At 45.4% G+C, this 20,627-nt stretch overlaps 1 protein-coding gene across 5 annotated transcripts in view; it reads right to left on the reverse strand.

Annotated features, from left to right (window-relative positions):
- Positions 1-20,627, reverse strand: part of ARHGAP17 (Rho GTPase activating protein 17) — a 98,414-nt gene that overhangs the window by 6,232 nt on the left and 71,555 nt on the right. For 3 of the 5 annotated variants that reach the window (XM_054452993.2, XM_063654089.1, XM_054452996.2), the window contains 5 exons: positions 18,242-18,333; positions 16,466-16,622; positions 13,834-14,067; positions 9,942-10,111; positions 5,247-5,867 (listed from right to left, as the gene is read on the reverse strand). In XM_054452993.2, the coding sequence (XP_054308968.2) occupies positions 5,247-5,867; positions 9,942-10,111; positions 13,834-14,067; positions 16,466-16,622; positions 18,242-18,333 (1,274 nt within the window). Of the gene's footprint in view, positions 1-2,170; positions 2,220-5,246; positions 5,868-9,941; positions 10,112-13,833; positions 14,068-16,465; positions 16,623-18,241; positions 18,334-20,627 lie in introns of all 5 variants that reach the window. The other 2 variants (XM_054452994.2, XM_054452995.2) reach the window with 2 other exon arrangements.

Raw genomic sequence — 20,627 nt, forward strand, 5'->3', positions numbered from 1 at the left:
AAGCCACTTAAATATCCAACTAGGAGTAACAATACATCTGGTTGATGAAACATTATGTAGTCACTGAAAAACATGGTTCTAAAAATTACATTATCACATGAGAACGAGCATATCATGTAAAGTAAAATAAAAGGATCCAAATCTGTCTATGTCAAATAATTATGCTCATGTACCTCCTTGCCTTTTAGAAAAACTAAAAGAAAAAAAGGGGCAGGCGTGGTGGCTCACGCCTGTAATCCCAGCACTTTGGGAGGCCGAGGTGGGCGCATCACGAGGTCAGGAGATCGAGACCATCTTGGCTAACATGGTGAAACCCTGTCTCTACTAAAAATACAAAAAAATAGCTGGGCGTGGTGGTGGGCGCCTGTAGTCCCAGCTACTCGGGAGGCTGAGGCAGAAGAATGGCGTGAACCCGGGAGGCGGAGCTTGCAGTGAGCCAAGACTGTGCCACTGCACTCCAGCCTGGGGAACAGAGCGAGACTCTGAAAAGAGAAGCGAAGAGAAGAGAAGAGAAGAGGAGAGAAGAGAAGAGAAGAGAAGAGAAGAGAAGAGAGAAAAGAAAAAAAGTAGAATATAAATGGCAGACATTTTCAATTGTATAGCTAGAATTGATTTCTTATTATTTCCATTTCTCAAGAGTTTTAATATCCATGCTTATTTTTATTTATTTGAGACAGAGTCTCACTCTGTCACCCAGGCTGGAGGGTAGTGGCACGATCTCAGCTCACCGCGACCTCCACCTCCTGGGTTCAAGCAGTTCTCCTGCCTTGGCCTCCCAAGTAGCTGGGATTACAGGCACCTACCACGACACCCAGCTAACTTTTTGTATTTTCAGTAGAGATGGGGTTTCCCCATGTTGGCCAAGCTGGTCTTGAACTCCTGACCTCAAGTGATCCCCCCGCCTCAGCCTCCCAAAGTACTGGGATTACAGGCGTGAGCCACTGTGCCCCAGCTCATGCTTATTTTTAAAAAGGCATTACTTCCATGACATAAGAAGGGTGAGAGTTTAAAAAGCAAACACTATGAAATTAGCCAGCAAGGTGTCCAGGCTTATGGCTACTATGTGAGTGATTTGGTCTATCTGTGGTACAGTGGACTAACGCCTCACAGACAGTCTCAGGCTCACTAAATTATATGAATGTATTTGTTATCTCCTTCTGCAGAGCATTGTCTTTTTAACCCATGAAAGAAGTGAGATTCAAAAAACCAAGTGGTGCATCAGAATCAATATATGGATACCTGGGTTCCACCCCCAGTCTCCTGTGTTTGGGTCCTAGAAGGCCGAGTCCGGGCATATAAGTTTTTAAAACCCTGACATGTGAATCTAACATAGAAATCTGATTAAAACTATTTTCTTCTAGATAAAAATGATAAATAGCAGGCCAGGCACAATGGCTCACGCCTATAATCCCAGCACTTTGGGAGGTCGAGGCAGCTGGATCACCTAAGGTCAGGAGTTCGAGACCAGCCTGGCCAACATGGTGAAGCCCCATCTCTACTAAAAATAAAAAAAAAAAAATAGCCAGATGTGGTGGCAGGCGCCTATAATCCCAGGTACTCAGGAGGCTGAGGCAGGGGAATCGCTTGAACCTGTGAGGCGGACCTTGCAGTGAGCCGAGATTGTGCCATTGCACTCCAGCCTGGGCGACACAGCAAGACTCCATCTCAAACAAAAAAAAAAGAGAGAGAAATAGCTAGGCTTCATTTAGATCCACTGTATATTAAGAACTGTAACTGGCTAACAGAATAACCTTGGACTTTCTCTTACTTGATCTTCAACAATTTAGACAGATGTCACCACTTTACAGATCAGCCAGGTTGTGCCTAGCCTATGTTATACCAAGAGCTGAAATTCTAACTCAGTCAGGTCTGACTCCATAATGTGTGTTCTTTCTACTATACCTCAAGCTTGCCTAATATGGAAAATAATGGAAATTAAAGAAGTAACAAGGCCAGCCCTGTGACCACCTGTTCCACATCTGGGTACACACTTAGTATTCCGAATGACTGCAGCAAGCATCAACAAAGCCAGTCCTCCTTCAGTGCATGCACTATTAGTAGAGATGCAAGCAGGCAGGGTTAGGGTGGCCGGTTAGTAACAGGCATGAGTGCACAAATATGATCATCAAGTAGCAAAAATGCATTGGCCAATCAGGTGCCTTTTCCTTACCATTAAATATTCCAATCTCAGTTCTTACTGAATATGGCAGGTCATACATCTAAATTATTTAATAAAATGTTTAAATTAGAATACTCTTTGCTAAAATCTATTACTTCAAAAATAGCAAGATGTAAACTCTTTTACATGGGAATTAAAACTCTTACTGCTCTCTAGAGTCACAATTAACAGGAGACTCGAAATGACGCCAGAATCCCAGCATCCTCCAGTGCTGGTGCTGAGCTGTGAGAAGTTGGCTGCCAAACCTGCTTGGCAGCAATAATCTCCCCCAAGAATTTATCTTAATCCCATTAGCCTTAACCCAACTCTTTAAAACTCTGATTTAATCCAAGTCTAAAGGAATAACCTGTTTTCAGGAATTTGTCCATCTAAAGTTTTCTAAGTGAAAACATTATGTCATAATAAAGGACCATCCTGTCCAAGGAAGTTATATATTTTTTCCTCCTTGAAAAACCCAATGGCTATACCCAAGAATGGTTAATAGCAGTATGATCAACACTAGCAGATTCAAAAATTCTAAATGTTGGCCTTCTGTGTACTTTCAATGGCAGGCCAGGGGATTTTAAGATAGTACAGGGTTAATTCTGTAATATAAAGATAACTCTGGTAACCTGGAATTTCTTGAGTTAGAAGAATTCATAGCATAGACTGGCTTTTAAACAGCTAGTATCTTAGGGAACCACATTTTTAATGTAAAATTTCACTTATCTAATAATTACAGGCAGTACATTACAGTGTTGCAGCAGATCAGTAAACTAAACTTGTGGAATAAATACACCCCGGGTAACAATGGTATTAAAAAATAGGCGTTAATTCTGGTTTGGAATCTTTCATTTAAATAAAAGGAAATATCTGAGAATAACATTTTGGTGGGTCACAAGCATGAAATTGTGGAATCGCACCCGGGCCTCCTCCCTGTTTTGAAGGCTACGCTCTGGTTTTCCACTTCTGGTTCCTACAGAAAGTCTTACTCAGACCTAAGCTGTGAGCACTCTGGCTAAGGGGCCCACAATAGGCGTAAGGCTCAGGCCAGCTGATTAAAGCAGCTGTACACATAATGGGGGCCTTACGCTGTCCACATGTAGACCCGGCGGCAGACTTAGATGAGCTCACAGTGCCTTTTAAAAAGCTCATATGGTTTAATAAAGCAAAACGTAAGCATGCTAGAATGCAAAGGAATTTAAAATAATTCAGTGTAGGGTATTTGGGGGAAGATTTTTTTTAATTTTTTGGTCTTGAGAATTTAAAATATCAAATTAAGAAGCTCCATGCAGTTAACTTGCACTTAAGACACAAAAATTTAAAATTAAAGCTCAAGACACAAAGGACACAATTTCCTCCCGTGCTGACTGCACCCGGGTCCTCTTTGGTTGGATGCTGGTGAGCCCATCAGTGACAGGTAAATCACACTGGGAAGAGTAGACTGCTGCTAAGAGGCTCACCAAAAAGAAGATATTCCTTTTTTTTCTTTTAAAAAGAGACAGGGTCTCACTCTGTCATGCAGGCTGGACTGCAGTGTGCAGTGACACAATCACTACCCACTGCAGCTCGAACTCCTGGGCTCAAGCAATCCTCTTGCCTCAGCCACTCAAAGTACTGGGATTAGAGGCACGAGCCACTGTGCCTGGCCCCTAAGAAAGAAGATACTCTTCAAGAGCAGCTTGAAATCAGGCTCTTGATCTACTGACATCTACTCCTTGAATTTGAAGCACTGCAGCTCAAAGTGCTTCTGATAAAAATAAAGAAATGTCAATATGCTACAGAATAGATGGCCCATTGGCTGTCAGGGCACACAGTCAAACGGCTGCTCCTGAGCACACGGTCAAAAGCACGTATGCAAAACACGGCTAAGCAGGAGCATTTGGAGCTGTGCGGCAAGCTGCTCGGGGCCATTACAGACCTTAGTCCTGGAAACCTTCCCCACCTGTGAGGGCACTAGGAAGGGCATCTATTGGGAAACAAAACAAACAAACCAACATGGCTTTGCTGTTTTCAGAATAAAAGCTCTGATGTCATCAGAAAAAAAAGTTATTAACCATTTATAACATGTGCAAATTATGTATTATATTCCTGAAAAAAGTTATTAAAAGATGTTAGAATCAGTTAACCGTCACCCTTTGGGTTAATGGAAACCTTGGCACATTTTTAGCTGCAAAGTCACTCAATATGGTTGGAAAGCCCAGAGGTATATTTCAGCTTCTTTTCCAAAAGTGCCTCCACTTAGAACAATTTAAACAAGGCTGCTGTAAGAAATTATTTGAGGCCCCTAATTACCATTTTTTAAAACACACTAGAAACCCCCATATCCATCCTTAAATTAAATAATAAATTAGAGCATTTGGGATGGAAATATTCTTGAAATGTTAAATAAAATGGTCATGTTCTAGACTATTAAAAATATGCCATTAGGTAGCCCACTAAAACCTGTACAATCACCACCACTTCCAAACAGGTTCCCATTGGATCTACAGGAAAATCTTGATTCTTCCCTCCCAAGCCATTAGAATATGACAGTGCCCTGAGATCTCCCTTTTGGAGCATTCAATTTGGCATAAATCATGTTTTTTAAAGTTATACCTGAAATTCTGTACTTAATATGAACATTTTTACTCTTAGAAGTACTGTTTAAGCATTTTAATGAGGAATTCACTAAGAAATAAAGTTCATGCTCGTGTGGTAAAATACCTTCCACCTGGAATAAAAGTCATTATGTTTAGAAAAATGTAAACGTACATAGGTCTTAAACACACAAGCAACTATAAGTCAGGGGTCGGCAAACTTAAAGGACCAGGCAGTAAATGTTTCCAACTTTGTGGGCCATAGGATCTTTGGTCACGACTACCCAACTCTGCTGTTTTAGCACCAATGCAGCCACAGACAATATGTTAACAAATGGGTGTAGCTGTGTTCCAATAAAACTTTAATGACAAAAACTGGCTGTAGGACAGGTTTGGCTTGCAGGTGTAGGTTGCTGACACCTGGCATAAAACAAAGCTTAAATAAAATGTAGTAGTACAAAAGCAATGTAGAGCAGATGAGGAAATATGGGCACTGATGGCCTACTTACCTGTTACTATCTTGGAAGCTGTTGGTGCTGTGCTGGTGAGGCTGCTGTCCCCAGCTGAGTGGACACCAGGAGGTTGGGGGGGTGGGGGCACGCTGGGCCGGTTCCTTGGCTTTGGTACTGGTCTCGGTCTCGGTAAGGTTCCAGCATGTGGCTGTGCAGTCTCAGGGTTACCCCCCGCCAGGGTCTGAGGAGCTGGCAGACTGGGGTTCTGTTTTCCTAGGGGCGGAGTACTGGGAGGCGTTGGAGTCTGGGGAGGGGTGTGAGATGGCTGCTCAAGTCCATGCTCACTGGGCAATGCCATGGGGTTGGGAGGGCCCTGGCTATTGGGTTTGGTGTGCATCAGTGGCGTGGCCTGCGTAGGGGGCTGCGGCGGCGGGTGATTGGGAGCTTGGATTGGAGATAGGCTGCTGGAGTACCTCCGGGGTGCTGAGAGCTGGGAGGGGGCGGAGGGCTGGACTGGAGGCTGGCCCGTGTGCTGGGTGGGAGGAGAGGGGCTTCGGGTGGGTGGCTTTGGTGACAGACTGGGTGGATGCTGAGATGTTCCTGAAGAACTCTGGCCCCCGGGGTGTCCAGGAGGTGGGTTGCCTGGTTTCGGAGGTGCTGGAGCGGGTTTTTTAACAGCTGCACAAAAAGAGAAAAAACACCTTTCAGTAGGAACAGTGAGGCAGCAACCAACCCTGGCCAGGAGCCCAAATTTAACCTCGCCAGTAATAAGCTATACCAGCATCATGTACCTCTGATGAGAGGTGGTCAGGAGGGCACCACACTGTGTCTTCCTCCCCAAAACCCATAACCCCAGTCTAACCATCAGAAGAACATCTGACAAACACAAATTGAGGGCCTTTCTTCAAAATGCCTGACCAGTACTTTCCAAAACCATCAAGGCCATAGAAAAGCACAGAAAGATGGAGAACGTGTCACAGACAGCAGGAGACTAAGAAGATATGATGACTACATGCAATGTGGGCTCCTGGATGAGATCCTGGGACAGAAAATGGACACGAGTGGAAAAACTCGGGAAATCTGAACAAAATGTGGCGTCTAGTTAACGGTAATGAACCGCGAGGTGCAGTGGCTCACGCCTGTGATCTCAGCACTTTGGGAGGCCAAAGCAGGCAGATCACTTGAGTGCGGGAGTTCAAGGCCATCCTGGGCAACGTGGCAAAACCCCATCTCTACAAAAAACTACAAAAATTAGCTGGGCGTGGTGGCATGCGCCTGTAATCCCAGCTACTCATGAGGCTGAGGTGGGAGGATCACATGAGCCTGGGAAGTCCAAGGTTGCAGTGATCACACCACTGAATTCCAGCCTGGGCAACAGAGTGAGACCATTTCTAAAAAAAGGTGGGGGGTCGGGGGACTGGCCCAATATTGATTTCTGAGCTGGGGTCAATGTACCATGGTCATGTAACACATTAACAACAGGGGAAACTGAGTAAGGGGCATATGGGAACTCTCAGCATTATCTTTGCAACTTTTCTATAAATTCAAAATTACTCCAAACAAACAAGTTTATCTTAAAAATTAAGTACATTATGCACATTTGAAAGGGGTTTAAAGGCCTATCGTTTTGAAAGTTCAATAAGAAGAAAACTGTTAACAGAGGCCACCCCAATGACACGGAAGTGCTGCCCTCAGCCCACTTAGCAGCCTCCTCATTAGGGCCCCATTGGAAGACGCAGAAAGAGGCAAGAACAGCCAGGAGGGACCACCAAGCATGACTGGTTCACCCTGATATAACATGACCCCGGACCCCAAGCCACCTTCTCCTTGAGAATTTGATTGGTTTGATTGGTCTTAATAACAGAATTTCTACCAATTCCAGAACCATTTGAGTTAATAGATATGTCCTGGACAAAAGCATGAATAAATCTGGAAGAGTTGCCTTAGAATTATTTCTCTAAAGAGAGCTGAATCACATCACTCTCCTCCCTACCAGCTGAGATCAGGGATGGGAACCTGGTACTGAGGAGGGCAGGAGGGAAAACGACAGATCTGGGGCTCTGGTTTTGGGCTGGGAGGAGTAGGGGGAAAGGAGAGACTTTAGCCTTTTTCAAACTCTGCTAAGATCCTACTGGTTCCCCAAGAAAAAAAGAGAAGGAAATGAAGGAAAGAAATGAACATGTATCACTCTTCACTTATCACCAGTACCAAGTAAGGCCTTTTATATAAATTATGCACATTATAATTTATATAAATTATCTCATTCAAGTCTCATAAGCTCATTGCAGGGCAAGCTCTGTTATCCCCATTTTCAAAAAGAAGAAAACAGGCTTGAAGAGGGCCAGTGTTTGGTAATAGGTCACACAGCTAGTAAGGGGCAGAACAGAGCCTCCTGCCCATGACATGTGGACTCCCTGAATGCTTTTTCCTCTTCCTCCTTCCTCTATTCCCCGGCTGCCTGTTCACAGGGCCCAGAATTCAGGATTAAAAAGGGTAAAGTCTCGGTGGCTCACGCCTGTATTCCCAGCACTCTGACTGGCTGAGGCAGGAAGATCACTCAAGACCAGCCTGGGCAACACAGTGAGACCCCGACTCTACAAAAAAATAAAGCAGCCAGGCATGGTGGCGTGTGCCTATAGTACCAGCACTTCGAGAGGCCAAAGTGGGAGGATCACTTGAGTCCAGCGGCTGGAGGATGCAGTGAGCTATTATCACGCCACTGCATTCCAGCATGGGTGAGAGAACAAGACCCTGCCTCTAAAAAACATAAGAAAGGAAAAAAAAGAAAGAAAAAAGGGTAAAGTCTACTCTGCTACACTGGTCTGGAACTTTCAATCCTGGAACTCAGAAACCACCAACCAGCTTACATTAGCTGTACTCCGGACCGCCATCGGCATTTAAAAAAAAGTCTAGTTTTCTGTTCTAAGCAATACTAATTGTAAATTCATACTGAATAAAAGCTCGTTCCTGGCATTTAAGGGTGTGAAGAGGATGAGGAGAGGAAGCATGGGAGCAAAGTGTCAGGGGGAGGGGGCTGGGAGAAACGGAGGCCTTGTGTGAGACCACCTCAGAGGCGCAGGGGGTGGGGAAGGCAAAAAGAATCAAACCCATCCTGCGAAGAAGCCTGGGAGCTGTGATTTCGGGAAGCATGAAAGACTCTGAATGTGGCTATGAGGAAAAGAGTCTTCTTAATCCAAAACCAGAGTCACACCTGGAATCTAGGTATAGAAGACTAACTTCCCTCAAGGATCAGCTGAGATCCTGGTAAGATGACAGGGCCCAGAGAGGCAGCCTTAAGAAGGATAAAGTGGGCGTCTGCAACCAAGCAGTGGACCCAAATTTGCCTCCCTGCCTATAATTTGTAGAAATTCCACTAACATTTGTGTAGTGCTTTATAAAGACCATGCTTTTATAAACAGACAGTGAATTTAATCCATTTTTTCTTCTTTTTTTTGGGACGGAGTCTTGCTCCGTTGGCCAGGCTGGGGTGCAGTGGTGCAATCTTGGCTCACTGCAACCTCTGCCTCCCAGGTTCAAGCGATTCTCCTGCCTCAGCCTCTTGAGTAGCTGGGACCACAGGCGTGCAGCACCATGCCCGGCTAATTTTTGTATTTTTAGTAGAGATGGGGTTTCACCATGTTGGCCAGGCTGGTCTTGAACTCCTGGCTCAAGCGATTCACCCACCTCGGCCTCCCAAAGTGCTGGGATTACTGGTGTGAGCCACTGCGGCTGGCCTCTCTTCTTTATTATAGGGATGGGGTCTCACTCTGTTGTCCAGGCTGGAGTGCAGTGGTGCAATCATAGCTCACTGCAGGCTCGACCTCCTGTACTCAAGTGATCCTCCTGCCTCAGCCTCCTGAGTAGCTGGGACTATAGGTGTGTGTCACCACACCCAGATAATTTAAAAAAATTTTTTTTGTAGAGGTGGACTCTCACTATGTTGACCAGATTGGTCTCCAACTCCTGGCCTCAAGCCATCTTCCTGCCTCAGCCTCCCAAAGTGCTGGGATTATAGGTGTGAGCCACCACGCCCAGCTGGAAGAAGTGATTTTTGAGGTGAGACCTGAATGGTAAGAAGAAACCATGTGAAGAGATGGGACAGAATGTTCTGGAAGCCCTAAGGAGGGGATGAGCTTAGTTCATTCAAGGAACCAAGAGCAGAGTGTTTTGAGAGGGTGCAGTGTAAGCTCTGGGCTCAGAGGTAGGCCCCACCAGAGCACAGAGAACCCAGGGTGAGAAGTTTGCATGGAAGCCACTGAAGAGTTTAACCAAGAGACGACATAATCTGCTTGGAGTTTTAAAGCAATTCTCCTGGCTGCTGGGTGGAGAACTGCAGGGAAGACAGGTGGGAGCAGTTCAGATTCTGTTAATCAGGACCTAGAACGCCTTCACCCCAATTCCGAGGCAAAAGTGCTTCCCAGACCCACAAAGCTGAGAAGTACAGAGGCCGTGGTAGTCTCCAAAAGGAGCGAGGGCTTGGGACACCAGGAAAACGGAGTATTTCTGCAGAACTGACTGTTTGTTTGTTAAGCTTTGTCACGCCTAAGGAAAAACTAAATGTCTGCTTTTCTGTTCTCTATTTTTTCCTTTCTCTTTAATGACTTTTCTCTTGAATGACTGAATTTTCTGCTTGGGATTTTACAATAGACGTAGAAAAGATCTGGCCACAAGCCTCACCATCTGAATCCTTGCACTAACTTAAGGAGGTCTGCACAGCCTTCCCTGAGGGCAAGGACGACGATGGCTGCTTACCTCTGCGCAGTGTATGCGGGCTGGGCCCTGCAGCATTGTGAGGTTGGCCCACAGAGAGCTGGTGGGAGCCAGCAGCTGCCTGGGGCTGGTTTTGGCCAGAGGCTATCTGACTGTTGTTTCTCCCTGGTGCTGGCACAGCTGCAGATACAGGGTCCTTCGGTTTGGGAGGACTAAGAGGAGTAAAAGTCAAGTTAGACGTCAGACAATCCCAGCTAGAAAATCTGAACATACTGCACATAAAACATAAGATTCCAAGCAGAGTTTTCACTTTGGCAGGCAGGAAGAGGATCTGAAATTCTAACTAGCTCACACTGAGCTAATGTTTACTTGGTGCCATATAAAGAGCTAATGTTTACTTGGTGCCTTTTTTTTTTTTAAGAGATGAAGTCTTGCTATGTTGCCCAGGTTGGTCTCAAATTTCTGGACTCAAGCAATCCTCCTGCCTCAGCATCCCGAGTAGCCGGGACTATAGGACTATTTATTTTATGAGATTCATTGCATCAGACTGGACTCCAACGACTCTGCCACTCCAGTATCATCAGAGAGACCATTTCAAAGCAACCAATGCGCAGTTTTCAGTTCTACCGTGTTTGGACTTAAATTGGGCAGTACCATGAAAGGGCTTTTACATGTTGACATACACACTGTACAAAACTAAGCAAAAGCCATGGAAAAATAAGTCCCTAAATGATAAAGGGCTTGATTATTCTCAATAACTTAGACTGAAGAAGGAGAACTCAGAGGCTAAATGACTACTTGAAGTCCAGAGTTGGTAGCAGCAGGACAGAGATCAGAATTCAGGCTTCCTGTTTCCCGGCCCAGAACTTTTTATACCAAACATTATAGCTCCATTTTGTCAAGGTCACCAAAGAGTGAATAACATTAGTGTAATGTACATAAAAATACCTACAGAATACAGTATAAAAAACAAAGAGCAGGCCAGGCGCAGTGACTCACGCCTGTAATGCCAGCACTTTGGAAGGCTGAGGCAGGTGGATCACTTGAGGTCAGGAGTTCAAGACCAGCCTGGCCAACAAGGTGAAACCCCGTCTCTACTAAAAATACAAATATTAGCCAGGCGTGGTGGCGCACGCCTGTAGTCCCAGCTACTCTGGAGACTGAGGTGGGAGAATCGCTTGAACCCAGGAGGCAGAGGTTGCCGCGAGTCAAGATCGTGCCACTGCACTCCAGCCTGGCTGACAGAGCGAGATGCTGTCTCAAAAAAAAAAAAAAAAGCAAAATAACTGACATTCCATTTGTCCTTCTGCGTTAAGACCATTATTGTCTTAAATAATACATTTAGCCTTGATTAAACAAATGGAATGTCACGAGGAAATGAAAATATGTAAATTGGCTGGGCATGGTGGCTCATGCCTGTAATCCCAGCACTTTGGGAGGCTGAGGAGGGAGGATTGCTTGAGACCAGGATTGAAGACCAGCCTGGGCAACACAGTGAGACCTTGTCTCTACAAAAAATTAAAAAAAATTAGCTGGGCATGGTGGTGCACAACTATAGTCCCAGTTGGGAGGCTGAGGTGGGAAGATCGCTTGAGCCTGGGAGATTAAAAGGCTGTAGTGAGCCATGATCACACCACTGCCCTCCAGCGTGGGTGACAGAGCAAGACCGTGTCTGAAAAAAAAAAACAAAAAACAGGCTGGGGCAGTAGCTCACGCCTGTAATCCCAGCACTTTGGGAGGCCAAGGCGGGTGGATCACTTGAGGTCAGGAGATCGCGACCAACCCGGCAAACATGGTGAAACCCCGTCTCTACTGAAAATACAAAAATTAGCCGGGCATGGTGGTCCACGCCTGTAATCCCAGCTACTCCAGAGGCTGAGGCAGGAGAATCACTTGAACCCGGGAGGCGGAGGTTGCAGTGAGCCGACATTGCACCACTGCACTCCAGCCTGGGCAACAAAGCGAGACTTCGTCTCAAAAAATAAATAAATAAATAAAAATAAAAAACAAAATAAAAAAAAGAAAATAAGTGAATTCACTTAGACTTTTTTCCTTCAAACAAAATAATTTAAACCAAAACAAGTACATGCATAGGGCACAATTATTGACAAGCTAACTTGGAGCCTATGACGTGCACGGGAAGCCCTATGAAGTCTGAAGTCTTAATTTTTTTTAACCCCAAAGTAAACTTTCCCAAGGTGAAGAAAATGGAATTCAGGAATGCACAAAGCATTCAGCATTCAGTTTTAATGGTGAAACAAGATTCCTATCTCATGAACAGCTTCACACACAACAAGGCTCTCCCTTGCTCATTCCAAGGACAATGAGAAAGGAGTTCTTTCAAGGCAAATTCATCTCTCTGTGTGGGAAATAAATGTGTGGATAAACAGCCTGTCCTTGTTTTGTGCACATTTATTTTACTTCATATATGATCATTCAATGTGTTGTGGATGGCCAACGCAGAACATATGACAACAAAAATTTTGGCACACATGTATGCAGAGCTAAGCAGCTGTCAGTTCCAAATCACAAGAGATGCCACCTGAAGTAGCCTCTGGTGGTCATCAGCCTGGATCAATGTGGAGAACTGAATTAATGTCAATTAAATAAAAATCTCAAGTTCTGGCCGGACGCGGTGGCTCACACCTGTAATGCCAGCCTTTGGGAGGCCAAGGCAGGGGGATCACCTGAGGTCAGGAGTTTGAGACCAGCCTGACCAACATGGCGAAACCCTGTCTCTACTAAAAATACAAAAAAATTAGCTGGGCATGGTGGTGTGTGCCTGTAATTCCAGCTACTCCGGAGGCTGAGGCAAGAGAATCACTTGAACCCGGGAGGCGGAGATTGCAGTGAGCCGAGATCGCACCACTGCACTCCAGCCTAGGCAACAGAGTGGGACTCTGTCTCAAAAAAAAAAAACACCTCAAGTTCAAGGTGACTTTTCTTAAAAGTTGCTATCCATTTGCAGCCCACTCCAGGTGGCTTATCCAAAGGTTAAGCAACTAAAAGAGCCTTTTAAGAAAACCTACCAGCCAGGCATGATGGCTCACGCCTGTAATCCCAGCATTTTGGAAGGCTGAGGCAGGAAGATCACTTGAGGCCAGGAGTTCGAGATCAACCTGGGCAACCTAGGGCATCTATGTTTACCCCATCTTTACAAAAATAAAAATATAGCTGGGCATGGTGACAAGCACCTGTAATCCCAGCTACTTAGGAGGCTTAGGTAGGAGGATTCTTTGGGCCTAGGAGGCGGAGGGTGCAGTGAGCTACGATCATGCCACTGCACTCCATCCTGGGCAACAGAGCAAGAACACAGTCTCAGAAAAAAAAAAAGAAAAAAGAAAAGAAAAGAAAAAAGAAAAGCTACCATCTTATTTTCCACCTTGGACTCATGGATCAACTGCTCTACAAGACTGAAATCTGGGGGTGTGGAGTGGAGTCTTAGTCACCTCATGTACCTAGCCCAGTGCCTAGCACCTATCAGTGACTCAGTAAATCTGTTTGACTGAATCAATCAATGAATGGGTGAATAAATGCCAGGAATACGAAAATTTAACTAACTTGCCACATTCAAATGCTTCCTGGTTAGCACACTGGATGACAATGAACAGAAGGTACATGAATGCTGACAGTATACATCCAACAGGTGACAGAGGCTAATCACACTATGAGACACCCACTGGCTTCTGGTTTCCAGCACCAAAGCAGTGTGGCAAAGAATGCAAACCAATGTTGCTTTCTTTGGAAAACATAAAAAGAAGCGAGCCATTCATAGTCTTTTTTTCCATCTTTTGCCAACCAGAGGAGTGAAAGCAAATCCGTTCACTCCATGCTGGAGCAGTTCTTTGGGCGTGGATGCCGTGCTCAAAGGCCACCACCTGCAAGAAGGCTGGGGCATCCAGCCTCCACTGCCAGCAGAAGTCAGCCTCCTTACCTGCCATCGCCTGGGCTCGGCCCCTGCTCCAGTATGCCCGCGGAGGAGGGGACAGTCCCACCCCCAGAGCTGCTTTCAGCCCTAGAGCTCTGGGGAGGGGGCTCTGGGCCAGCGGGCACCACGGTGCTGCCATCTGTGGGCGGAAGTGGCGGCTGGAAAGCGGGGGATATGTGCTTTCTATTTAGAGTGCCACCCCGCCGGTGGGCCTGGAAGTCCATAAGCTTCACACCAAAGCTACACAGAGAGAAGAAACAGTCAACACACCACGCGAGCAGACTACTGAGACAGAAGCCCATCGGTCCACATGTGTTAAAACCACACATGGGGACAGCCACCCAAGCTGCCCGGCATGCAGTGAAGCGGCAAGGACCAGACTAATGGCCACACCTGATACCAAGGCAAGCAACTCCACTCGGCTTCGAGCCTGAGCAAAGCCAATGAACCTGGTACTGTTCAATGTCTTTGATCAATTTGGGTGTGAGCAGCTAAAAGCAAACAGGCAGGCCTCATCTTGAATGACATCATGTTAGTGTGTTTATCCCCATACTTCCTCTGCCTTCTTTTTCCCCCTTTAGACACATGGTCTCACTCCACCACCCAGGCTGGAGTGCTTGGCACTCCAGTGGAGCAATCATAGCTCACTACAGTGCCAAACTCCTGGGCTCAAACAATCCTCCAGCCTCAGCCTCTGGAGCGGCTTGGACTACTGGCACACATCACCATACTGAGATATTTAAAAAAATTTTTTTTTTGTAGAGACGTGGTCTCACTACATCGCCCAGGCTGATCTCAAACTCCTGGCCTCAAGTATTCCTCCTGCCTTGGTCTCTCAAAGTGCTGGGATTACAGGCAAAAGTCACCACATCTGGCCTATTTCCATACTTCCTAGTTCCCATCTCAAATCTGTTTTTGGGGAATGACACAGAAGTCAAGTCCAGAAGGCCTACCGATGACAGTGTAAGGTTATCACACCACGCTGCCTCTTAACTGAGATGAGATGTAGAAACAATCCTATGTGCTTGTGCAGACTACATCTGAAAGGTACACAATCTGGAAAAGCTGGGTGCGGTGGCTCACACCTGTAATCCTAGCACTTTGGGAGGACAAGGTGGGAGGATCGCTTTAGCTTGGAAATTCAAGACCAGCCTGGGAAACATCGTGAGGCCCTGTCTCTACAAAAAACTTTATTTTAGAAAATTAGCTGCGTGAGGTGGTGCGTGCCTGTAGTCCCAGCTAGTCAGGTGTGTGAGGTGGGAGGGCTGCTTGAGCCCAGGAGGTGAAGGTTGCTGTGAGCCATGATCATACCACTGCACTCCAGCCTGGGCACATAACCCTGTCTCAAAAAAACAAAAAACAAAAAGACTGGAAAAAATTGTTGCTTTGGGGAAGGGAATGGTGGCTGGATGTGGCTGGATAGGGTGGAAGGAAGGCTGACTTTTCACTTAAGGCCACTGATCTATGAACTTAACAACTTTTTCTTTCAATTCAAAAAGTAAAAAGACACCTGGCTTCCTGAGCTCGTGCTTACTGGGTCAGCTGGCAGGGAGAATACACAAGGCAGGTAACTGAGAATTGTCTGTCACGTGCTAACTAGACTCATGCACTGTATTCTGTAACTTAAAAGATATGAAATCTAATTTTGTTACGGGTAGAGTTTGTCATCAGGAAATACTACTGAATGTATGAATGAGGGTTCAGAGAGGTAATATGTCTGCATAGAATAAATGTGGATTTTGGAAGGACAGAATAGGGACAGAATAATGCATTCTCCTTTGCTAGGGGTAAAAAATGCAACACAAAGAACAAGAAACAAACAGCACACTTCACTATAAGATTGAGCAATTAAAATAAGAGCTTGTCACTTCGTTTTAATGTAAAACTATTTCTAGTAATATTATTTCATATACCAAGAAAAGCGTATTACTTCCAACAGGCCTCTTAACTGTTAGCATTCCTATTGAGTACAGTGGCATTTCATCACACACAAGGGACAGGTTGGCATCTAAAGGCACAAATCACAAATAGTCTTAATCACCCTTGAAAATCCCATGAATTGCCCGTAGAAAAGAGTATATAGAGACACACTGCTTCTCATTAAGTTCAACACCGCCGTTTTTTTTTCTTCTAGAATTGGCAAATACTGAGGTTTTTCCCACTGAACATCAAGTTCAGTGGTTGGCTTCCATTGTGAGGCCACATTATACCAGAAGTATGTTTCCTTAAACACCAAATCACTCAACTCACTGTGCCAGGTGGGTGTTCTCACACTCGATTCTGGACAAAAGTCCACACTATTAAATTTATTTTCCTTTCTGTTTCCCCCCACTCAAGTACATTTGGGTCAATTTTAACATGTGTATGATGCCGTTCCACTGCAGGGCTTACCAAGCACACCACCAAGTTAAGCTGGAATACATGTGGAAGAAACGTTAACTGACAAGCTACACACTGACTTTATGGTGAGATCAGTGCTTGGAATGACCTACAGCAGAATTCCAGAAACTATCTGGACACCATCAGTCATGGGTGCATGGGGACCACTCTCAAATCCCAAGTCCACTGAGCGATACCAGATACCACAGGTCTAACAACATATTTACTGCTGGTTTGGAAGTGAACGGTCAAATCATACCTTTCCTTCTTCATCAAGTCTCCTTCCATCACCGCCATGCTAGCAGGCCGCTTCCTCTCCAGGGTCCCCGAGTCAGAGTCGTTTCCAGTGTGGAATGAGTGATTAGAATTCGGGGTGGTGAGAGGTACAAATGCTTCCGATACATTAAATTCCACCTCTGCAAGAGGAAAAATAAACAAGTGCACGAGACACTGAGCACAGCAGGCGAGGGAGCTCTAAGACACCCCTCATTGGAACGGGAACCTCGTTCTTCAGTCCACAGCCCTCACTATTTCAAAGTGGAAGCTCCAGGCACTCACATCGCAAGAATGGTCCATCAAACCAGTGGGAAGTAACGTAAGAGGACAAGACAGGGGAAGAAGTATGGGTCAGAATATAAGTTACACACTTTTGTGCTTTCTTTTTTGTGGAAAAAAAACAAATAAAAACAAATCTAGAATCCAGAAAAGGACGATGAGCACAGATCACTTATCTGAATCATTCAAAAAGAGATATTTAGCTGGGCGTGGTGGCTCATGCCTGCAATCCCAGCACTTTGGGAGGCCGAGGCGGGCAGATCACTTGAGGTCAGGAGTTCAAGACCAGCCTGGCCAAGAAGGTGAAACTCCGTCTCTACTAAAAATACAAAAAATTAGCTGGGCGTGGTGATGTATGCCTGTAATCCCAGCTACTCAGGAGGCTGAGGCAGGAGAATCGCTTGAACCTGGGAGGCAGAGGTTGCAGTGGGCTGAGATTGCGCCACTGCACTTCAGCCTGGGCAAAAAAGTGATTCTGTCTCAAAAAAAAAAAGGAGAGATATTTACACTTTGATATAAAATAGAAATAAAAGGCAACATCAAGTTCATACTGCCTCTAGCAGTTTTTGCAAGAATCATTTCCTCTAAGGAAATCTTGAGCAGAATGCTAGCATTCATTCATCCATCCCATCTTCACTGGGCAACCTATATGAATGAGGCGTGATTCTTGATGGTGACAAAACAGTAGTAAAGAAAAGATGGGCCCAGTGGTGAGAGAAAGATGGGTATCATGGGGCTTGCACCCCACGGGACATGGCAGCAGCGTTGCTCTGGGGGAAGTAGGTGTGGGAGATCCAGAATTCCAACACTTGCCTGGCCAGCATCCCCAAAGGGGGCCACAGGAACCTCTGTGGATCCCAGGACTGCAACAAACCTAGTTTGAAAATCTATTGCCGGCAGGATGAAATACTAATTCCCTGACACAGCCAACTCAGGCCTTCACCAACTGGCCCCGATCAACCTTTCCTGCTTTATCTCCTACCTATGGGCAAATCCATAATCTAGCTAGAGAAACAAGCCCTCTTCCAACTGAAAAACTCCTGCATATTCAACATCGCCTCTTCTAAAAACCAATCCCTGGTTCCCTTTTCCCAGTACTTGAGTTTGTCAAATCTTTCTCCATCCACCTATCTTCTAATGTGCCATGTGTTATAATTTATCTGTTCATGTGACCATCTTCTCCAGTGGCCAGAGTTCCCCCAGGTAAGACAGCATGTTTCACCAGCAAACATATGGCACCTAGTGGGTATTCAATGTACACTGACTGCCTATGTTTTAGTGAAACGAAGTGAAATACAATACAATATGATCACCATTATGTCAAAATACAAATGCAATGAACAAAGGCTGGAAAGAAACATGAAAAAGTGAAACCAATTATGTAATCATGAAGGAGGATTACAGATGTATTTTCTTAAGAAGACTTTTTGTACGATTATCACATTGCTTTGGCGGTCAATGAAACTGAAATGAGAATTACCTTCAGGGAAGAACCAGTCGGCATGCTGAATGATGGGTTCAATCACCGCAACCACATGGACGGATGTGGCTGCTGCCATTTCAGCAAGTGTTCTGCAAAGCAAGTTCACAAAATTAAAATACTTCCTGTAGGCAGCATCTAATTTCTGCTGGTTGTGTCAGGGCAATTCAATTATTTTTAAAGGATAAAATATTTAAAAGATGCAAAAATCAAATTCACTGGCCAGGTGTGGTGGCTCACACCTGTAATCCCAGCACTTTGGGAGGCTGAGGCGGGTGGATCACAAGGTCAAGAGATCGAGACAAGCCTGGCCAACATGGTGAAACCCCATCTCTACTAAAAATACAAAAATTAGCCAGGCATGGTGGTGCGTGCCTGTAGTCCCAGCTACTCGGGAGGCTGAGGCAGGAGAATTGCTTGAACCCGGAAGGTGGAGGTTGCAGTGAGCCGAGATCAGGCCACTGCACTCCAGCCTGGTGACAGAGCGAAACTCCGTCTTAAAAAAAAAAAAAATCAAATTCACATGGGTCCTGGTCTATGAATGTGGCCGTGATCACCCAGGAAAAAATGACTCTGGCTTGGCTGCTCCTTAGTGTGCACTGTGATAACAACCACAGTGTCTGCTACACACAGACCCTGGAGGCAGCAAAACCAGTCAGTCAACAATGCTGTGTCAAATGCTGGTTTTAAACTGGTCTGGAACGAGGGTTGCACTTTCCCACTGGAATAGCATCACACATGGGTGGTAGCTATGTTCTAAGACTAAAGATCACTAAAAAGCAATTTTGCCTGCGATGTCACCAAGAACATGCATTGTTACAGTGTGCCTTTTATTATGTTGAAACCTGAGCCTCCCATTCACACTTAAGGTCGTCATATATGTGGACTAGACTCAAGATGAGTGTTCAGATGTTAATAGTGTCTGATACCAAGGCTCAAAAAGAAGAAAATAAGTAGGCCAGATGCGGTGGCTCACACCTGTAACCCAGCACTTTGGGAGGCTGAGGCAGTTAGGCCAGGAGTTCAAGACCAGCCTGGACAACATAGTAAAATCTCGTCTCTACAAAAATACAAAAATTGGCCAGGTGTGGTGGCATGCATCTGTATTCCCAGCTACCGGAGAGGCTGAGGTGGGAGGATCGCCTGAGCCCAGGGGGTTGAGGCTGCAGTGAGCCATGATCACACCACTGCACTCCAGCCTGGAGAACAAAGCGAGACCTTGTCTCAAAAAAAAAAAAGAAGAAAGAAGAAGAAAAAAATAAGTAAGAGTTATTATCACTGCTGTCAAGCTCCGGTTTCAGCTGGGAGTCAGAACACCACAAAAGCAAACCACCTGCAAAAGGCCTGACACTTTCTGGCCACCTACCAGGCTTCAGGTTCTTCACCTTGCTTAATTTTTACAACATCCTGTTATGAGGCCTACATGAGGACACTGGGTTCCCAAGCTTGATCCCAGGTCTGACTGCCTCAAACCTCTCCTCTCCTATCACTCTGACCTCTCTTCCCACCAGAATATTTTCACCCACTTTCCGACCAAGTAAAATTTCTTGCTCCTTTCAAATTCCAGCTGAAAACTGAAGCTTTGCCTGTAAATGATCCTTCCCAACCTTCCTCCCACACGGAGTCTGATCAGTCTGTGTGCCTTAAAACCCTGCTGGATTAGGGAGGAACTGTCCTCTCACATCCTTTCCCATTTTTCTTTTAGGAGAGTACTGGAAAGCTAATAAGGGTTAAAAAGGACACAGGCTCTGTACCCAGAACCTGGGCACACCAGTTCCCTGCTGTGTGACCTCAAGCAAATTACTTTTTCGTCAGCATCCTCATCTGCAAAAACGAGGACAACAGTATAAATGTCAATGATTCAACCTCTATTTGCTATATATTTCTAATCAATTTCTCCTTTATGTCCTCTATTCAAAAGGTTACTTCTGATTACCAAATGAGATCATCACAATGCCATCAACAGAGTGACAATTTCCCAGAAGCTTTCCAGCGGATCCCCCTGACCCCTCCTCTATTCAATCTACATTTTGCAATGCCAATAAAGTTATCTAAGTGCAACTTAAGACATTCTTCTGCTTAGGAACCTTAATGAATGACTCCCCACCACCCAGAAAATAAGTCCCAGACACCTCAGTAGAATGTGTGAGGCCCTTGAAGGCTCTGGCCTTCCCAGTCACAGCCTCATGTTCTCTGTCTTCAAGTTTCATGAAGCCATGTGACATGCCCATCAACAATGGAAACCAGGCCCTTTCAACAGTGTCTTGGCCCATCCAGGTCCTGGCTGTAGGAAACTGTTAACTCATCAAGGTACAGCTCCAGTGCCATTCCCTAACCAGAGCTTTCCCTGACTTCTCAGCCTGAATTATGTTTCTTTACCTCTGCT

This window comes from Pongo pygmaeus, chromosome 18 (assembly GCF_028885625.2).
Source record: "Pongo pygmaeus isolate AG05252 chromosome 18, NHGRI_mPonPyg2-v2.0_pri, whole genome shotgun sequence".
NCBI classification, from domain to species: domain Eukaryota; kingdom Metazoa; phylum Chordata; class Mammalia; order Primates; family Hominidae; genus Pongo; species Pongo pygmaeus.